Here is a 16,248-nt window from a genome sequence, read left to right on the forward strand (position 1 = left end):
TTTTATTATTTACACAGCCATATAAGTGCGAAGGTTGATCCACGACCGATATTTAAGCCGTAGAGCCAGTAGAGGGTGAAGGTTGTGTCAACATTGACAGGTCAAGTTTGTTGACAGTAGGCCTGTGATATCGACGACTTCTTGCCAGGTGTTTTTTTTAATAGGGCCTATTAAATTTCATAAAAAAGAAAACTTTAACATTTATATATTATTATCGTCACTGTCTATTCTCTTGTGTGTATTTTTATTTTATTTTTTTTTAGATTTACACTTAATCAAATCTTTGGGTAATCTTACCGTCAACTAAATTATTATTATTACGGTATCAGAAAAAATGGATTCCGTTAATTCAGGCACGGAAAATGATAAAGGACAAGTACTGGTAAGTACAAACTACAAGGTGTTGTCTGTTATCTGTTGAGTGAGACTGATTACATTCGATAGATATTATATTATATTATAATAAAAATAAAGTCATTTTAAGGTATCTAACAACTTCTTATATTATACTTTGTGGTGTTTTATTTCTGGCTGTCCTCTATGCCCGTTATTATTATTTTTTTTAGAACACAAGCAAGAATCCTAAATCATTGAAGGAGCTAACAAGTTTGCCAAAGCCGAAACTTAATGTAATTCTGAAAGAGAACGAATTAAGTACAAAGGGCAAGAGAAGTCAGAAAATTACGGTTTTGGCTAAGAAGCTGCAAATTGACTTACATGAAGATGATGATGAAGATACATTCAACCAGGCCTTACGAGTCGCACAGTCATCAGTTAAGGGCTGGAAGTTTGACAGCAAAGCTATACCAAGCATACAATTGCAAGATGTCAGTTCGTTTTTAATAGAGAAAAATTGTGTAAATGCTAAACATTCAGTGAACTTTGAAGAATACACCAAGGACACTCTTAGACGATATAAATGCTTAAGGGGGTATGAACATTATGCATCAAAGCACATACATTCATTTGAAACAAATGATGAATTTTCCGAAAATTACATTGTTATACGATGTCTGTGTCATCCATCCTGGGATACTTCCGGTACACAGTATCAGGTATACTTGGTATTTAATTCAAAATTAAATAAAGTGATTGGAGCTAACTGTTCATGTGTAGCAGGAAGAGGAGAGGCATGCACCCACATTGCCGGAGCACTCTTCACTCTGGAGGATTTCACTAGCAGAGGCTACCAAACCCTATCCGCATCTACTGATATTTTATGCAAATGGAATGAACCAAGAGGAACCAAGGTTGGTATTTTATTTTATGATATGATTTATATCTCTGTTATGTTCTAGAGTTAGGGTTATACTACTATATTTTTTGGTTAATATTATTATATTAATAACAATGATTTTAAAATAAAAACATGGCACACAAGTCAAATATCGGTACAATATGTAAGTTCATATTTGGAAAGTGTTTTGTAGTCATAAATATTGTTAAAAAGAAAGTATTAAATATTAAAAATTAAATCGTTGCAGGTTCAACCTAAACCTATCCAGGATGTTTTGATCGAAAAAAGAGGACCAATGAAAGGGAAAAGAAAACGAAAAGATCCAAATTATAACCCGATTAATCCCGCAAAACGTCAAGTCAACTATGAAGCTGTGAAAAAGTTGATTCATACCTTAAACCTTAATTCTATAGATGTTCCATTTCTTAGAGGTAAAAAATCCTATCAGATTTACCACAAAAGCACCCCTTTCACTCTAGTAATTGTTTTCTATAATTGTTATTATTAGAAATGAAAAATAATTAGCTCGCATGCTTTCTAAAGTTAAAGGGAGTATTATTATTTTCCAAATAAATGATTAAACATAGGCCTGTCTTTTTAATCTATTTTACAGCTGTTGATCCAGAGAAATGGCGACCATGTTGGATGTCTTACCCCCCAGCTATAGATGGACCAAGTTCTCTACCTGAAATACTCGATGAGTTTAGTGTTGATTTAATTCCGGCATTGGAAGAGGAAGTAACAACGAACAGATTCATACCAACATCAATTTTAAGTTTAGTTAAGAGTTGCCGTTTCGAAAATCCTAAATATTTGTTCAACGCTATACGATGGAGCGCTGATGAAATAGAAACTATTTCGGAAATCACGCAAGGACAGTCATCTAACCCTAACTGGCATCACTTCCATAAAGGTTTGATTACAGGCACCATTGCCCATGATGTGTTGGTCCAAACAAGGAAAGAAGAATGCAAACAAAATACATCAAAAATTATTCATCAAATTCTCCAGGGCAGTTTATTCCAGGGAAATACTGCAACAAAGTACGGATTAGATAATGAGGCTGTTGCAGCCAACTCATATTTGAATAAAATTGCAGGAAACCATATAAATTTTACTTTACAAGAGCAAGGACTATTATTGTCTGGTCAGTACCCTTTCCTTGGTGCAAGTGTGGACAGAATACGCCACTGTGAGTGTTGTTCACCCTGTCTTGTTGAGATAAAATGCCCATACAGATTGCGCGATAAGGATGTTACAGATTTATCTACTCTAGAGTTCATTACCGGTAATACAAGTAATTCAACTTGGAGATTAAATACAAACCACAAATACTATACCCAAGTTCAATTATACATGGCTGTAACAAACATAACTACTACAGACTTTGTAATCTGGTCACCAAATCAAACTGAAATAATTACAGTTCTTTTTGATATGAATTTTTGGAAAAACGCAATAGAAAAAATTGGTCATTTTTATGAATTCTTTGTATCACCAGCACTTTTGTCTCTTAATCACCATGCTGCCAATCAACAGAGAGAGGAATTTGCAAATGACACTCTACAGGTATTCAATTTAAAATTTCAGAAAAAAATGACACATCAGATCAACCCAATTCAATAGCAGTACTTTATTTTGTCCTAAATAAAAGAGATTTAGCTATTCTTGACATATTCACATTTCATGTTTGATATATACAATATTTATCAGTCTGTTATCATAATCACTAATCACTTAAAATATATATATATACACAGTATTGTCAATTTCTGTTGAAATCTTTATTCATGTTTTATATAAAATATGCTTATTTTTCCTATTTTTCAGACTTGTGAAGGTAAAAGGTCCTTATGTTCAGTTTGTAAAATGTATCTTCCAGATAATGTATATGATAATAAGGAAGCAAGTGTTTGTTGTGACTGTTCATGTCAATGTGAGAAATGGTTTCATTGGAAATGTTGTGACTATGAACCAACTTCAGTTGCTGACTGGTTATGCAATGAGTGTAAAAATCATTAAACCATCTCCAAGTGTTTTTTTTTTTCTTCAATTAATTAAACATAAAAAATCTATCCCATGAATTATAAATTAAATGATTATGCAATTATATACAGACCAATATAATATGTCTATGTGTGATGTTGAACGCTATAAGATACATTGTAACTTCATGCTTTATGTGCGAACAAACTATTACGGTATTATTATTCGAGAAATTTAATCAACAAGAAATGGTTTTTGAAAGTTCACTAGATATGCACAAGCTTTAAATATCATGCAGTAGCTATCTGTCATAGCTAGTTTACATTCTTTTGAGAGGAGTTCAAACTGCTTTATTCGTCTTATTGCTCGTTCAACATGAACTCTTGCCTCTGAAATTTCCATAGATTTCAATACCATTGATTTTGAAAACTGTGACCTTTAATAAAAAAAGATTTACATGTATATTATGAAATATAAAATATGTGCTATAATAATTGAATATTTTGTGATTTTATGTCTGTTGCCACTGTCGGTATGTTTCTAAATGGCTTTCTTCTAGCCGTTGATTTGATTTATTATGTGAAATTAAAAAAAAAATGATTATACTTGAAATGTATAATTATTGAAGTCTTTATGTCTTACCTGTCTTTATTTTTGAATGGTGGTATTATTAACTCAACACCTGGGGGTAAGTCTCCGCTGATTGTAAAGCCTCTATCCGCCATCACAGACGTCCCAGGCAATAGACCATCTAAAAAGTCAGTTGATGATTGCGTTATTAATTTATCGGAAGCTCGGCCTCCAAACATGTCAGAAATATACGTGACGGCTCCAGATGGGCTAATGCCAACTAGAAATTTGAAAGTGCTATATGATGTTTATATGGTGAAAAAATTTGCTTATGAGCAGCAAGGCTAGAAGGGGTTTCCGAAAAAAGTTCAGTACAGTCTATAATGATTTGTAAAGATTTAAATGGATTAAAACATTTTGCTGCGTTTTCTTTCGATTTTTCATAAGAAGGCATCGAGCATAGTGCTTCCAAAGAATGGGACAGAAGCGCTACCCATGTGTTAAAAATTACTGAGACTGTAGAAAGAGAAATGCCATTACGTATGGCGAGGTCCTGAAGAGGAATACCAAGTTTTAGTCTTGCAAGTGTTAAAAAAAATTCATCTTTTCCACTCAGCAACCTCTTATTACCAGGTTTATGTTTTATGTTTTTGTTTACGAAATGTTCACTTTCTGGTTTATAATTATACTTCATGTCAATACTCATGTGTTCTAAATATTCAAAAAGTGACTCAAATACAGTAATATCGGGGAATCCTGTGTAATATGTTAAAAGCTTTTTGTCGTCTTTAATGTTGTTGAACCTCAAAACCTGTTTCTTTAATTTAATTTCGTCTGTACTTTGATTAGGTAACAACATTTTATAATGATTGAAGTCTTTATGTCTTACCTGTCTTTATTTTTGAATGGTGGTATTATTAACTCAACACCTGGGGGTAAGTCTCCGCTGATTGTAAAACCTCTATCCGCCATCACAGACGTCCCAGGCAATAGACCATCTAAAAAGTCAGTTGATGATTGCGTTATTAATTTATCGGAAGCTCGGCCTCCAAACATGTCAGAAATATACGTGACGGCTCCAGATGGGCTAATGCCAACTAGAAATTTGAAAGTGCTATATGATGTTTATATGGTGAAAAAATTTGCTTATGAGCAGCAAGGCTAGAAGGGGTTTCCGAAAAAAGTTCAGTACAGTCTATAATGATTTGTAAAGATTTAAATGGATTAAAACATTTTGCTGCGTTTTCTTTCGATTTTTCATAAGAAGGCATCGAGCATAGTGCTTCCAAAGAATGGGACAGAAGCGCTACCCATGTGTTAAAAATTACTGAGACTGTAGAAAGAGAAATGCCATTACGTATGGCGAGGTCCTGAAGAGGAATACCAAGTTTTAGTCTTGCAAGTGTTAAAAAAAATTCATCTTTTCCACTCAGCAACCTCTTATTACCAGTTTTATGTTTTTGTTTACGAAATGTTCACTTTCTGGTTTATAATTATACTTCATGTCAATACTCATGTGTTCTAAATATTCAAAAAGTGACTCAAATACAGTAATATCGGGGAATCCTGTGTAATATGTTAAAAGCTTTTTGTCGTCTTTAATGTTGTTGAACCTCAAAACCTGTTTCTTTAATTTAATTTCGTCTGTACTTTGATTAGGTAACAACATTTTATAATCGTCTAAAAGATCATATATTTCGGGTATCTGTAATTAAAAAAAATAATTTAGTTATCGTAGGATAGGATCTGTTGGTCTAATCTTTGAGAACAAAAGAATGAGAAATATTTTAATAAGATGATTTATGGCATACATTTTACCTCTTCAGCAAGTTTGTCAACGGCATCACTAACTCTCCCTCCGCGAACTGTTTTAAGGTAATCATGGTCATTACCAATAACCATGCAATTAATCTGGCTCTAAAAAGATAATTCAAACACAATGAAGATAATTTTGTTGTCAGCATGAACTTATTATTTTCATAAACTTCAGTAATAAGTAATTATAATTAATAAATACATTTTCATTCTTTATGGTGTTAATCGAATTATTTACATAGTTAACCCATAATTAAGGTCATTTTAAATTCTGAATTGTTCATATATTTATTATACAATAAGCTTATAGAACTAAATAATCACTAGTAATTTTATATGGACGTAACGTTTTGGAAATTTTTTTTACCTGTTCGGTGCTGCTCATATCACACTCCCTGTCACTATTGTCAATGCTACACGTATTTGTGCAAGGTGGAGTTGTACATGAAGGTCTGATACTAATAGATGGTAAAAACTCCCTTGATCTTGGCGTGGGTTTTGAATTTTTTACTGTTGACAAAGGTAAATTTATGTCTGGAATCGTGCACTTAAATCCTTTAAATCGTTTACTGGCAATTGGTGGGTTGGAAAAATGGCAGCTACATATTTTTGAATATTTATTTGGTACCCATGACGAACCTGGCTTTACTGTGCCTCTCCTCGTGGCTCTTATCTGCAAGTTAATGTTAAATAATATTTAACTAGCCCATTTGTTATAACTGATAAGTTAAATAATGATTAAAACTAAAATAATCATTTGTGGTCAATATCTAATATGTGTGCCATATCAAACCTTTGAACATCGTTTTAAACATGTCTATGTTTAGACAGGTAATAAAGAGAACTCGCAAAAATCTAAGCAAGAACATAACAACTCACCCATGATGACCGAAATGGTTCTTCAATTGGAAATGAAAAAAAAGACAAACAGTCTCCTCTCCTCCCTCTTTCATGTGAACAGCCATAAACAGCACAAAAATCCTTCCCCATTAGTATTAGTAGCCTACTTGAAATCTATATAATATCATAATAATATTAATAATAATATTATAAAAATAAAGGTAAAAATAATAGTAATACCGGTATTTGCCGGTAATATTGATCTTTTTACTTTAAAAAAAAAAAAAAATATCAAGAAAAAAAAAAGACTTTCATTTTACATAGATCGTATAAAAATATGTTAATCTTAATGAGTAATATTATAATATCACAGTTTCAATGTCAATCAATATATACAACGTTATGAACACGTACGGTACGTCGTCATATAAAGCATTGGTGATGACTTAGTCTGAACTAAAAAAACATACATTCATCTAGAAATATGGTAGGGTTTGGTTAAAGTTTTCTCTTTTAAAGTATCGGAAAATACCAACTAAATATCTAATTAATATTAAAAACACCTAGCAAAAAGTCGTCGATATCACAGGCCTACTGTCAACAAATTTGACCTGTCAATGTTGACACAACCTTCACCCTTTACTGGCTCTGCGGCTTAAATATCGATCGTGGATCAACCTTCGCGATTAAACGACTGTGTAAATAATAAAAGTACTTTGTACTCACCTCTTTTTACTGGTACTACAGACTACTATATTTGTGATGAATCGATATGTACAAAGACAACAAACTTCATGTAGATTTAGGCGTAGCGTAAAAATGACAAAGCGCGAGATAGCATTTAGCAGACGAACCCCCCCCCCCCCCAGCCTCGTTTTGGACGGAACCAAATACCCGGATGTTGACATTCCGAAAAGGTGAATGGTGAACAGGGAAAAAATGACAGGGAGGCTTAAACAGAAACCAGTGGTCTACGTCATCAGAATTCGGACACAAATAACGTTCACTTGAAAACAAGGTTTATTCAAGTTTATTTCAACGATGTATTTCATGGGAGTAATGAGTTTTAACGTTAATAGGTTACCTGGTATAAAAAAAAAATTCGCAAAGGCGTATTTCATGTTTTTATAATTAGCCTTTATCGACAATTCCCGTGTTTCCCCGTGATGTGACGTCATACGTCCGACGGACTGTGTTAACATAATATTATGTCATAAGGCTGGTCGCTTGCGTTGGTTTTCAAATAGTTATCAGATATGTGGTCGTGTTGAATGCATTTACTCATTACGAATTTCAAATGATGTCTAAATTATTTTTGTTGTTTTAATGTACTGCGCTGTAGCAAACGATGTGCTTATATAACAGCATAAACCAAGATGCATTGCTGTCATGGAGATGTGTATATATACACCTCTATGATTGCTGTATAGGCTTACTATAATAAAGCCGTTTAATATGTTTTTTAGGCCTGATTTTTCTGCAAACAATTTCACACAATTTAATAAATAATATAGAAAACATCTTTTTGTGGTTTTAAGATTAAAATGCGAGGAAAAAGAGCAATCGAGTTCTAATTGGGGACCTGCGGTTACAAGAAAAATTCAATACATTAAAATTTAAGCATGGCATAGCGCTCATATCTAAAATAAGGACAACTAATAAAATAATTCTGGAAATCCGGTCCAGTGTTAAACTTTCATTCAATTCAACACTTGTTCTATGAACGAAATACTGAATTTTAGATGATAAAATGTGACAAAAATGTGTTCTTGGTTGCATCAATGGGGATAAGCTGATTGGATTAATAATTCAAAGAGAGAGAGAGAGATATTGGGCCTAACATCCACGCGACACAAACTATAGGTCATTTTCGGGACTAACAGTAACATGGTTCAATATTATTTCAATAATTCGCTTGCGCCTAGGGGTCTTTAGCAGTGGGAGGAAAACCCACGAGGTTGGGCAGGCGACCCTACTTCTTGTCACGTACAACCAGGTAATCGAAACCATGCCAGTTGACTCAATACCAGACCGTATAGTACAGCGCGCACGTGCTAACCATTTGCCCCTGCCCACGGTTAATAATTCACAGAGTGCCAAAATGAAATGAAATGAAATGTGGTTTTATGACACATCAGCACCAACCGGTCTATAGGCCTATCGCTCCAGACATATTCTTTACTTTGATCAAGGTTAAACATATATATGCAAAATCTAAATCTGCCTTTTGCAGGTCTTTCTTTGGGCCTTAAAATGCTATATAAACTATTACTTAGAAATGAAATGAAATGAAACGAAATGAAATGGGGTTTACCGTCCTACAGTTCTGATCCTAATCTAGGCTAATGAAGACGGGCATATACCATACAGTGTGCTATGAGGGATATTTTGCCCGCGCAGCAGCGCTACAACCCACTCTTATATCGAATTCCAACTGCCAAGGGATCTTATACGTACACGCCAATGTGTACACGGAACCTATAATAAAAGTGCTCCAAATAGGTCCTCAGTCTTTGCAAAAAGTTGAAAAATCGTTAAATTACATTTTTCTCTTTTTTTTTTCTTTTTTTTTTTTTGAAAACAGCTCAATGGATGTTCCTCAAACTTCTGGTACAGAAAGTTACGTATCCAGACAACTTGTTCAAACTATCCCGACAATGATCCAAAACGAGAATTAGTCGAAAAAAATATCCAAGTCGAAAAATATTCGATATTTTCACAAAACAGTAAAAAATAGCCGCTCTTGCGAAAATCGTGATTTCTCCGTCAGGTGTCACTGGATCAATTCATCAAAACATCTAAAGCATGTTTGGATAGCAATATTCCTGCCCGATTCCTTAAAGCCGGTTCAGTGCTGCTTGCAGGTCTAGTTATTATTATTTTTTTTTTTTTTCCGGGGGAGCCTATTTCTCCATGATCGAAAACAGATATCGATCTGGAACCAAATTTTCTATTGGGAAACCATGTGGTGGCTACTTGATAAAACAATTTTGAAACTTCTGCGCATACCGGAAGTAACCGAATTTTGTACTTTTTTCCGGAATTGACAATCGGCCGTGGTTTCGTCAATTCTTTACCTATTTTCAAACAAATGACATTTTCGGAAACCCCGAATCTTTCCCGAGATAATGGTTATCTCACATTTTTCAATTTCGAACACTCATCTATGGCTTTTGTCGTTCGAATTTTGAAAATACGTTGTTTACGAGACAATTTTTGTTATTCTGCAAAATTTTCAAATTTGACCTACATTTTTGGATACCGATTCCAAAAATATAAGTTTCATTCAGAGTTACCTATTTTCAAACAAATGACATTTTCGGAAACCCCGAATCTTTTCCGAGATATTGGCTATCTCACATTTTTCAATTTCGAACACTCATCTATGGCTTTTGTCGTTCGAATTTTGAAAATACGTTGTTTACGAGACAATTGTTGTTATTCTGCAAAATTTTCAAATTTGACCTACATTTTTGGATACCTGAAGTCTATCCGATTCCAATAATATAAGTTTCATTCACAGTTATCGCCCTTTATTTTTCGATTTTTTTCGAATTTTCTGCCCATTTTATAACCCTTATATTTTTTTGAAAGCCTCAATTGATGTTTCTGAAACTACTGGAACATAAAGCTATATAGTCAGACCGGTTGGTAAAGCAATTTCAACAACGATCCGGAAACCGGAAGTTGTCGAAATAATGATAGATATTTCGAAAAAAACGCAAAACGATTTCTCCGTCCAATATCAATGGATTAAACGAATTAAGCTTTGGTTGAGTGGCACGAGGAATGGACTGACAAGCTGAAAATAAAATATTTTCTGATTTGGAGCGTTTTTGGACGCCTTTATCTCAAAAACTTAACCTACAATTTTTTTTTTAACTTTCTCTATCGAGAGTCCATGCGATAGTCTTGTGCATGAAAACATCCAATAAGACTTTGACATGCCTGGAATAGGATAAAAAAGGGACTGAAAATCGCAAAGAGTCGAAAATTCGTAAAATTTTGGAAAATGCTATATTATTTTATTATTTAATCAGATTTTTACGAAAAGGTTACACATTCACATAGCTGACCTAATTACAATTCTAACGATGTATAATATGTATTGAGTTATTGAAATTTAATTTTCGATATTTTGACATTTTTGAATTTTTGGCACTTTTGAACATACGATTTCTCAGGGCCATTTTATCGGATCCGATAATGTAATATATCATTACCGAGCCCTGTGGCTATCTAATTCCCCAAATTGGTTATTAAGACTATCCCGACAATAATCTCCATACCGGACGTATTCAAAAAATGAAGAAAAAGGTTTAAAAAATTAGCGCTCGTGCGAAAAACTTGATTTCTCCATCAGATCTTAGCGGACCAGAAGAACTAAAGTGTCGCTGGATAGCCCCATTAATGGATTATCACATGACATCTGAATGATACGATTTAGATGGCTAGAAAATAAATTATGGTACGCCGAAAATCTAGTATTTTCCGTTTTGGAGCATTTTGAGACGCCATTTTCTCGAAAACGAAAACTATGATTTTCCTTAAACTTTTTTTACTCAGAATCCTATCGGTGGACTATGGCGTGAGTCCAAAAATAAAAGCATTGAAATAATATAAGTTGTCCAAAAAGAACCTCAATCTTGGAAAAAAGTTGAAAAATCCTTAAATTACTGAAAATGATTTTCTAATTTTCTTTCTTTGGAAAACAGCTGAATGGATTATTCTGAAACTTCTTGTACAGAAGGTAAGGTAACCAAACAACTTGTTAAAGCTATCCCGACAATGATGCAAAAACCGGAAGTAGTCGAAAAGATTTCCGATATTTTGAGAGAAAAAAAAACGTAAAAAGTAAAAAAAAATGGCGATCTTGCGAAAAAAAGTGATTACTACGCCAGATTCCACAGAATCAAAACAACTAAAGTGTCATTGGATAGTTCGAACAATGGACGATCTTATGACATCTAAATGGTAAAAATTCGCGGGCTAGGCAATATATAATGGAACGTTGAAAATCTATTATTTTCCTTTTTTGAGACTATTCAGACGCTTTTATTTCGAAAACTTATCTTATTTCCTTTCTTAAATTCTGTTACTTAGAGTCCTAACGGTGGTCTATGGTGTGAATCCAAATTTAAAAGCCTCAATGTAGTATAAATGGTCCAAAAGGGCCACAATCTTTGAAAAAATCTTATGACATCTAAATGGAAAAAATTCGCGGGCTAGGCAATATATAATGGAACGTTGAAAATCTATTATTTTCCATTTTTGAGACTATTCAGACGCTTTTATTTCGAAAACTTATCTTATTTCCTTTCTTAAATTCTGTTACTATGAGTCCTAACGGTGGTCTATGGTGTGAATCCAAATTTAAAAGCCTCAATGTAGTATAAATGGTCCAAAAGGGCCACAATCTTTGAAAAAATCTTATGACATCTAAATGGAAAAAATTCGCGGGCTAGGCAATATATAATGGAACGTTGAAAATCTATTATTTTCCTTTTTTGAGACTATTCAGACGCTTTTATTTCGAAAACTTATCTTATTTCCTTTCTTAAATTCTGTTACTATGAGTCCTTACGGTGGTCTATGGTGTGAATCCAAAATTAAAAGCCTCAATATAGTATAAATGGTCTAAAAGGGCCACAATCTTTGAAAAGGTCGAAAAATCGTTATATCTGTAAATCTGCGTCTAATGGTTTAAGGGAGGTAAAACTGTCCAATGGATCTTTCTGAAACTTCTGGTACATGAAGTTAAGTTCCCATACCACTTGTTAAATCTATCCCGATAATGATCCGTAAACAGGAAGTAGACAAAAAAATATTCGATAATTAAAAAAAAAGACAATAAAAATATCGGTGCTCTTGCAACAATCGGGATTTCATCGTCGGGTGTGACCGGATCAAAACATCTAAAGTATCGTTTGGTAGCTAGATAAATGGGCTATTGTATGACACACTTCCTGTCTGATTCCTGAAAGCCGGTTCAGTGCTGCTTGCAGGTCTAGTTATTATTATTTTTTTCCGCGGGAGCCTATTTCTCCATGATCGAAAACAGATATCGATCTGGAACCAAAGTTTCTATTGGGAAACCATGTGGTGGCTACTTCATAAAACAATTTTGAAACTTCTGCGCACACCGGAAGTAACCGAATTTGGTACTTTTTCCGGAATTGAAAATCGACCGTAGTTTCGTCAATTCTTTACCTATTTTCAAACAAATGACATTTTCGGAAACCCCGAATCTTTTCCGAGATATTGGCTATCTCACATTTTTCAATTTCGAACACTCATCTATGGCTTTTGTCGTTCGAATTTTGAAAATACGTTGTTTACGAGACAATTGTTGTTATTCTGCAAAATTTTCAAATTTGACCTACATTTTTGGATACCTGAAGTCTATCCGATTCCAATAATATAAGTTTCATTCACAGTTATCGCCCTTTATTTTTCGATTTTTTTCGAATTTTCTGCCCATTTTATAACCCTTATATTTTTTTGAAAGCTTTAATTGATGTTTCTGAAACTACTGGAACATAAAGCTATATAGTCAGACCGGTTTTCAAATCAATTTCAACAACGATCCGGAAACCGGAAGTAGTCGAAATAATGATAAATATTTCGAAAAAAACGCAAAAAATGGGTGTGTTGGGAAAAAACTCGATTTCTCAGCCCAATATCAATGGATTAAACGAATTAAGCTTTCCTTGAGTGGCCAGAGGAATGGACTGTCGTATGATGCCCAATTTATACGGATACTATGATCAAGCAGCAAAATATCACAAGCTGAAAATCAAGTATTTTCTGATTTGGAGCGTTTTTGGACGCCTTTATCTCAAAACCTTAACCTACAATTTTTTTTTTAACTTTCTCTATCGATAGTCCATTCGATAGTCTTGTGCATGAAACCACCCAATAAGACTTTGAAATGTCTGGAATAGGATAAAAAAGGGACTGAAAATCGAAAAAAGTCGAAAATTCGTGAAATTTTGGAAAATGCTATATTATTTTATTATTTAATCAGATTTTTACGAAAAGGTTACACATTCAGATAACTGACCTAAATACGATTCTAACGATGTATAATATGTATTGAGTTATTGAAATTTAATTTTCGATATTTTGACATTTTTGAATTTTTCGCACTTTTGAACATAGGATTTCTCAGGGCCATTTTATCTGATCAGATAATGTAATATATCATTACAGAGCCCTGTGGCTATCTAATTGCCCAGATGGGTTATTAAAACTATCCCGACAATAATCTCCATACCGGACGTATTCAAAAAATGAAGAAAAAGGTTAAAAATAATTAGCGCTCTTGCGAAAAACTTGATTTCTCTATCAGATCTTAGCGGACCAAAAGAACTAAAGTGTCGCTGGATAGCCCCATTAATGGACTATCACATGACATCTGAATGATACGATTTAGATGGCTAGAAAATCAATTATGGTACGCCGAAAATCTAGCATTTTCCGTTTTTGAGCATTTTCCTTTTTCTCAAACACAACAACTACGTTTCTTCTTAAACTTTTTTTTACTCAGAGTCCTATGGGTGGACTTTGGCGTGAGTTCAAAAATAAAAGCATTGAAATAACATAAGTTGTCCAAAAAGAAACTCAATCTTGCAAAAAAGTTGAAAAATCCTTAGATTACTGAAAATGATCTTCTAATTTTCTTTCTTTGGAAAACAGCTGAATGGATTATTCTGAAACTTCTTGTACAGAAGGTAAGGTAACCAACCAACTTGTTAAAGCTATCCCGACAATGATCCAATAACCGGAAGTAGTCGAACAAATTTCCGATATTTTGAGAAAAAAAACCGTAAAAAGTAAAAAAATGGTGATCTTGCGAAAAAAAGTGATTACTACGCCAGATTTCACCGAATCAAAACAACTAAATTGTCATTGGATAGTTCGAACAATGGACGATCTTGTGACATCTAAATGGTAAAAATTCGCGGGTTAGGCAATATATAATGGAACGCTGAAAATCTATTATTTTCCTTTTTGGAGCCTATTCAGACGCTTTTATTTCGAAAACTTATCTTATTTCCTTTCTTAAATTCTGTTACTTAGAGTCCTTACGGTGGTCTATGGTGTGAATCCAAAATGAAAAGCCTCAATATAGTATAAATGGTCTAAAAGGGCCACAATCTTTGAAAAAGTCGAAAAATCGTTATATCTGTAAATCTGCGTCTAATGGTTTAAGGGAGGTAAAACTGTCCAATGGATCTTTCTGAAACTGAAAATGATCTTCTAATTTTCTTTCTTTGGAAAACAGCTGAATGGATTATTCTGAAACTTCTTGTACAGAAGGTAAGGTAACCAACCAACTTGTTAAAGCTATCCCGACAATGATCCAATAACCGGAAGTAGTCGAACAAATTTCCGATATTTTGAGAAAAAAAACCGTAAAAAGTAAAAAAATGGTGATCTTGCGAAAAAAAGTGATTACTACGCCAGATTTCACCGAATCAAAACAACTAAATTGTCATTGGATAGTTCGAACAATGGACGATCTTGTGACATCTAAATGGTAAAAATTCGCGGGTTAGGCAATATATAATGGAACGCTGAAAATCTATTATTTTCCTTTTTGGAGCCTATTCAGACGCTTTTATTTCGAAAACTTATCTTATTTCCTTTCTTAAATTCTGTTACTTAGAGTCCTTACGGTGGTCTATGGTGTGAATCCAAAATGAAAAGCCTCAATATAGTATAAATGGTCTAAAAGGGCCACAATCTTTGAAAAAGTCGAAAAATCGTTATATCTGTAAATCTGCGTCTAATGGTTTAAGGGAGGTAAAACTGTCCAATGGATCTTTCTGAAACTTCTGGTACATGAAGTTAAGTTCCCATACCACTTGTTAAATCTATCCCGATAATGATCCGTAAACAGGAAGTAGACAAAAAAATATTCGATAATTAAAAAAAAAGACAATAAAAATATCGGTGCTCTTGCAACAATCGGGATTTCATCGTCGGGTGTGACCGGATCAAAACATCTAAAGTATCGTTTGGTAGCTAGATAAATGGGCTATTGTATGACACACTTCCTGTCTGATTCCTGAAAGCCGGTTCAGTGCTGCTTGCAGGTCTAGTTATTATTATTATTATTTTTCCATTTGAGCATATCTCAGAAACTACTTGTCGGATCGATTCGATGTCTTCGGTTTTACTGGGAAAGTGGGTTTGACTTAAATTTTAAAGCTATTTCTAAGGTTCTGCGACAATGCGAAATGTCCGAAATCACTGAAGTTGTCGTTTTTTGAAATTTTGCTGTAATGTTATCAATAATTGTCGGATTGTAATATTTGATACATTTTGACATAGCCGGAGACAAGACGAATCTTTGGAGATATAAGGCGTCAAATTTTGAAAATTTAAATTTTTACGAAAAACTTTTTTATTAATGAATATTTTTATGTGGTATTTTACCTAGAGTTAAAGAGTCATCTGATTTGACCAAAAATGGCAGCATTTTTATCACCGTATTTTTCCTTGGCCCCCATTAGCTGATTTAGTTTTTCAGCCCTGGATTAATTATTTATTGTTCGATTTGTATAAAACGAAGTTCATATGCTCCGAAATGTCATTTTCGTTGTTACCGGTACATTTTCCTTTCGGCAACGGAAGTGACGTAAATTTAGCAGAAACTGCAATATGGAGAGTTAGGTACTACTTTTTGAAAGCAAATATTATTTTTTTTCAAATCTGGTATGACTGATAGGGTGTGCCCTGTAAAGGCGCAGAAAACATCGGACTCACTTTTTTTAATTTCGATTTCGTTTTCG

General features: G+C 33.7%; 1 protein-coding gene and 1 long non-coding RNA gene across 3 annotated transcripts; one reads left to right on the top strand and one right to left on the bottom strand.

Moving 5' to 3' along the window:
• Window positions 1–267: 267 nt before the first annotated feature.
• LOC126811178 (uncharacterized) lies at window positions 268–3,367 on the top strand. The gene is made up of 5 exons (XM_050536739.2): window positions 268–382; window positions 567–1,250; window positions 1,485–1,668; window positions 1,851–2,806; window positions 3,068–3,367. Exons 1-5 carry the CDS (start codon window positions 335–337, stop codon window positions 3,257–3,259), a joined length of 2,064 nt encoding a protein of 687 aa, XP_050392696.2. The 5' UTR covers window positions 268–334; the 3' UTR covers window positions 3,260–3,367.
• Window positions 3,368–3,526: 159 nt separating this feature from the next.
• Window positions 3,527–7,296, bottom strand: LOC126811284 (uncharacterized). 2 transcript variants are annotated; one of them, XR_008786249.1, is made up of 8 exons: window positions 7,175–7,296; window positions 6,488–6,622; window positions 5,976–6,281; window positions 5,612–5,710; window positions 5,407–5,498; window positions 4,683–4,791; window positions 3,866–3,974; window positions 3,527–3,659 (listed from the first exon to the last, which is right to left on the bottom strand). It is a non-coding gene; the product is annotated as an uncharacterized LOC126811284 (long non-coding RNA). The 2 variants fall into 2 exon arrangements; XR_008786248.1 differs by having other exon boundaries at window positions 4,683–5,498.
• Between the last annotated feature and the right edge of the window lie 8,952 nt (window positions 7,297–16,248).

Source organism: Patella vulgata, chromosome 2 (assembly GCF_932274485.2).
Source record: "Patella vulgata chromosome 2, xgPatVulg1.2, whole genome shotgun sequence".
In the NCBI taxonomy this organism is placed as follows: Eukaryota; Metazoa; Mollusca; class Gastropoda; family Patellidae; genus Patella; species Patella vulgata.

What these genes read in the sequence shown, in the direction of transcription:
- LOC126811178 (XM_050536739.2), top strand. Translation starts at nt 335, where the DNA reads ATGGATTCCGTTAATTCAGGCACGGAAAATGATAAAGGACAAGTACTG. An exon ending in ATGATAAAGGACAAGTACTG is followed by an intron (nt 383 to 566) that starts GTAAGTACAAAC and finishes TATTTTTTTTAG; the next exon opens with AACACAAGCAAGAATCCTAA. An exon ending in TTGCAAATGACACTCTACAG is followed by an intron (nt 2,807 to 3,067) that starts GTATTCAATTTA and finishes CCTATTTTTCAG; the next exon opens with ACTTGTGAAGGTAAAAGGTC.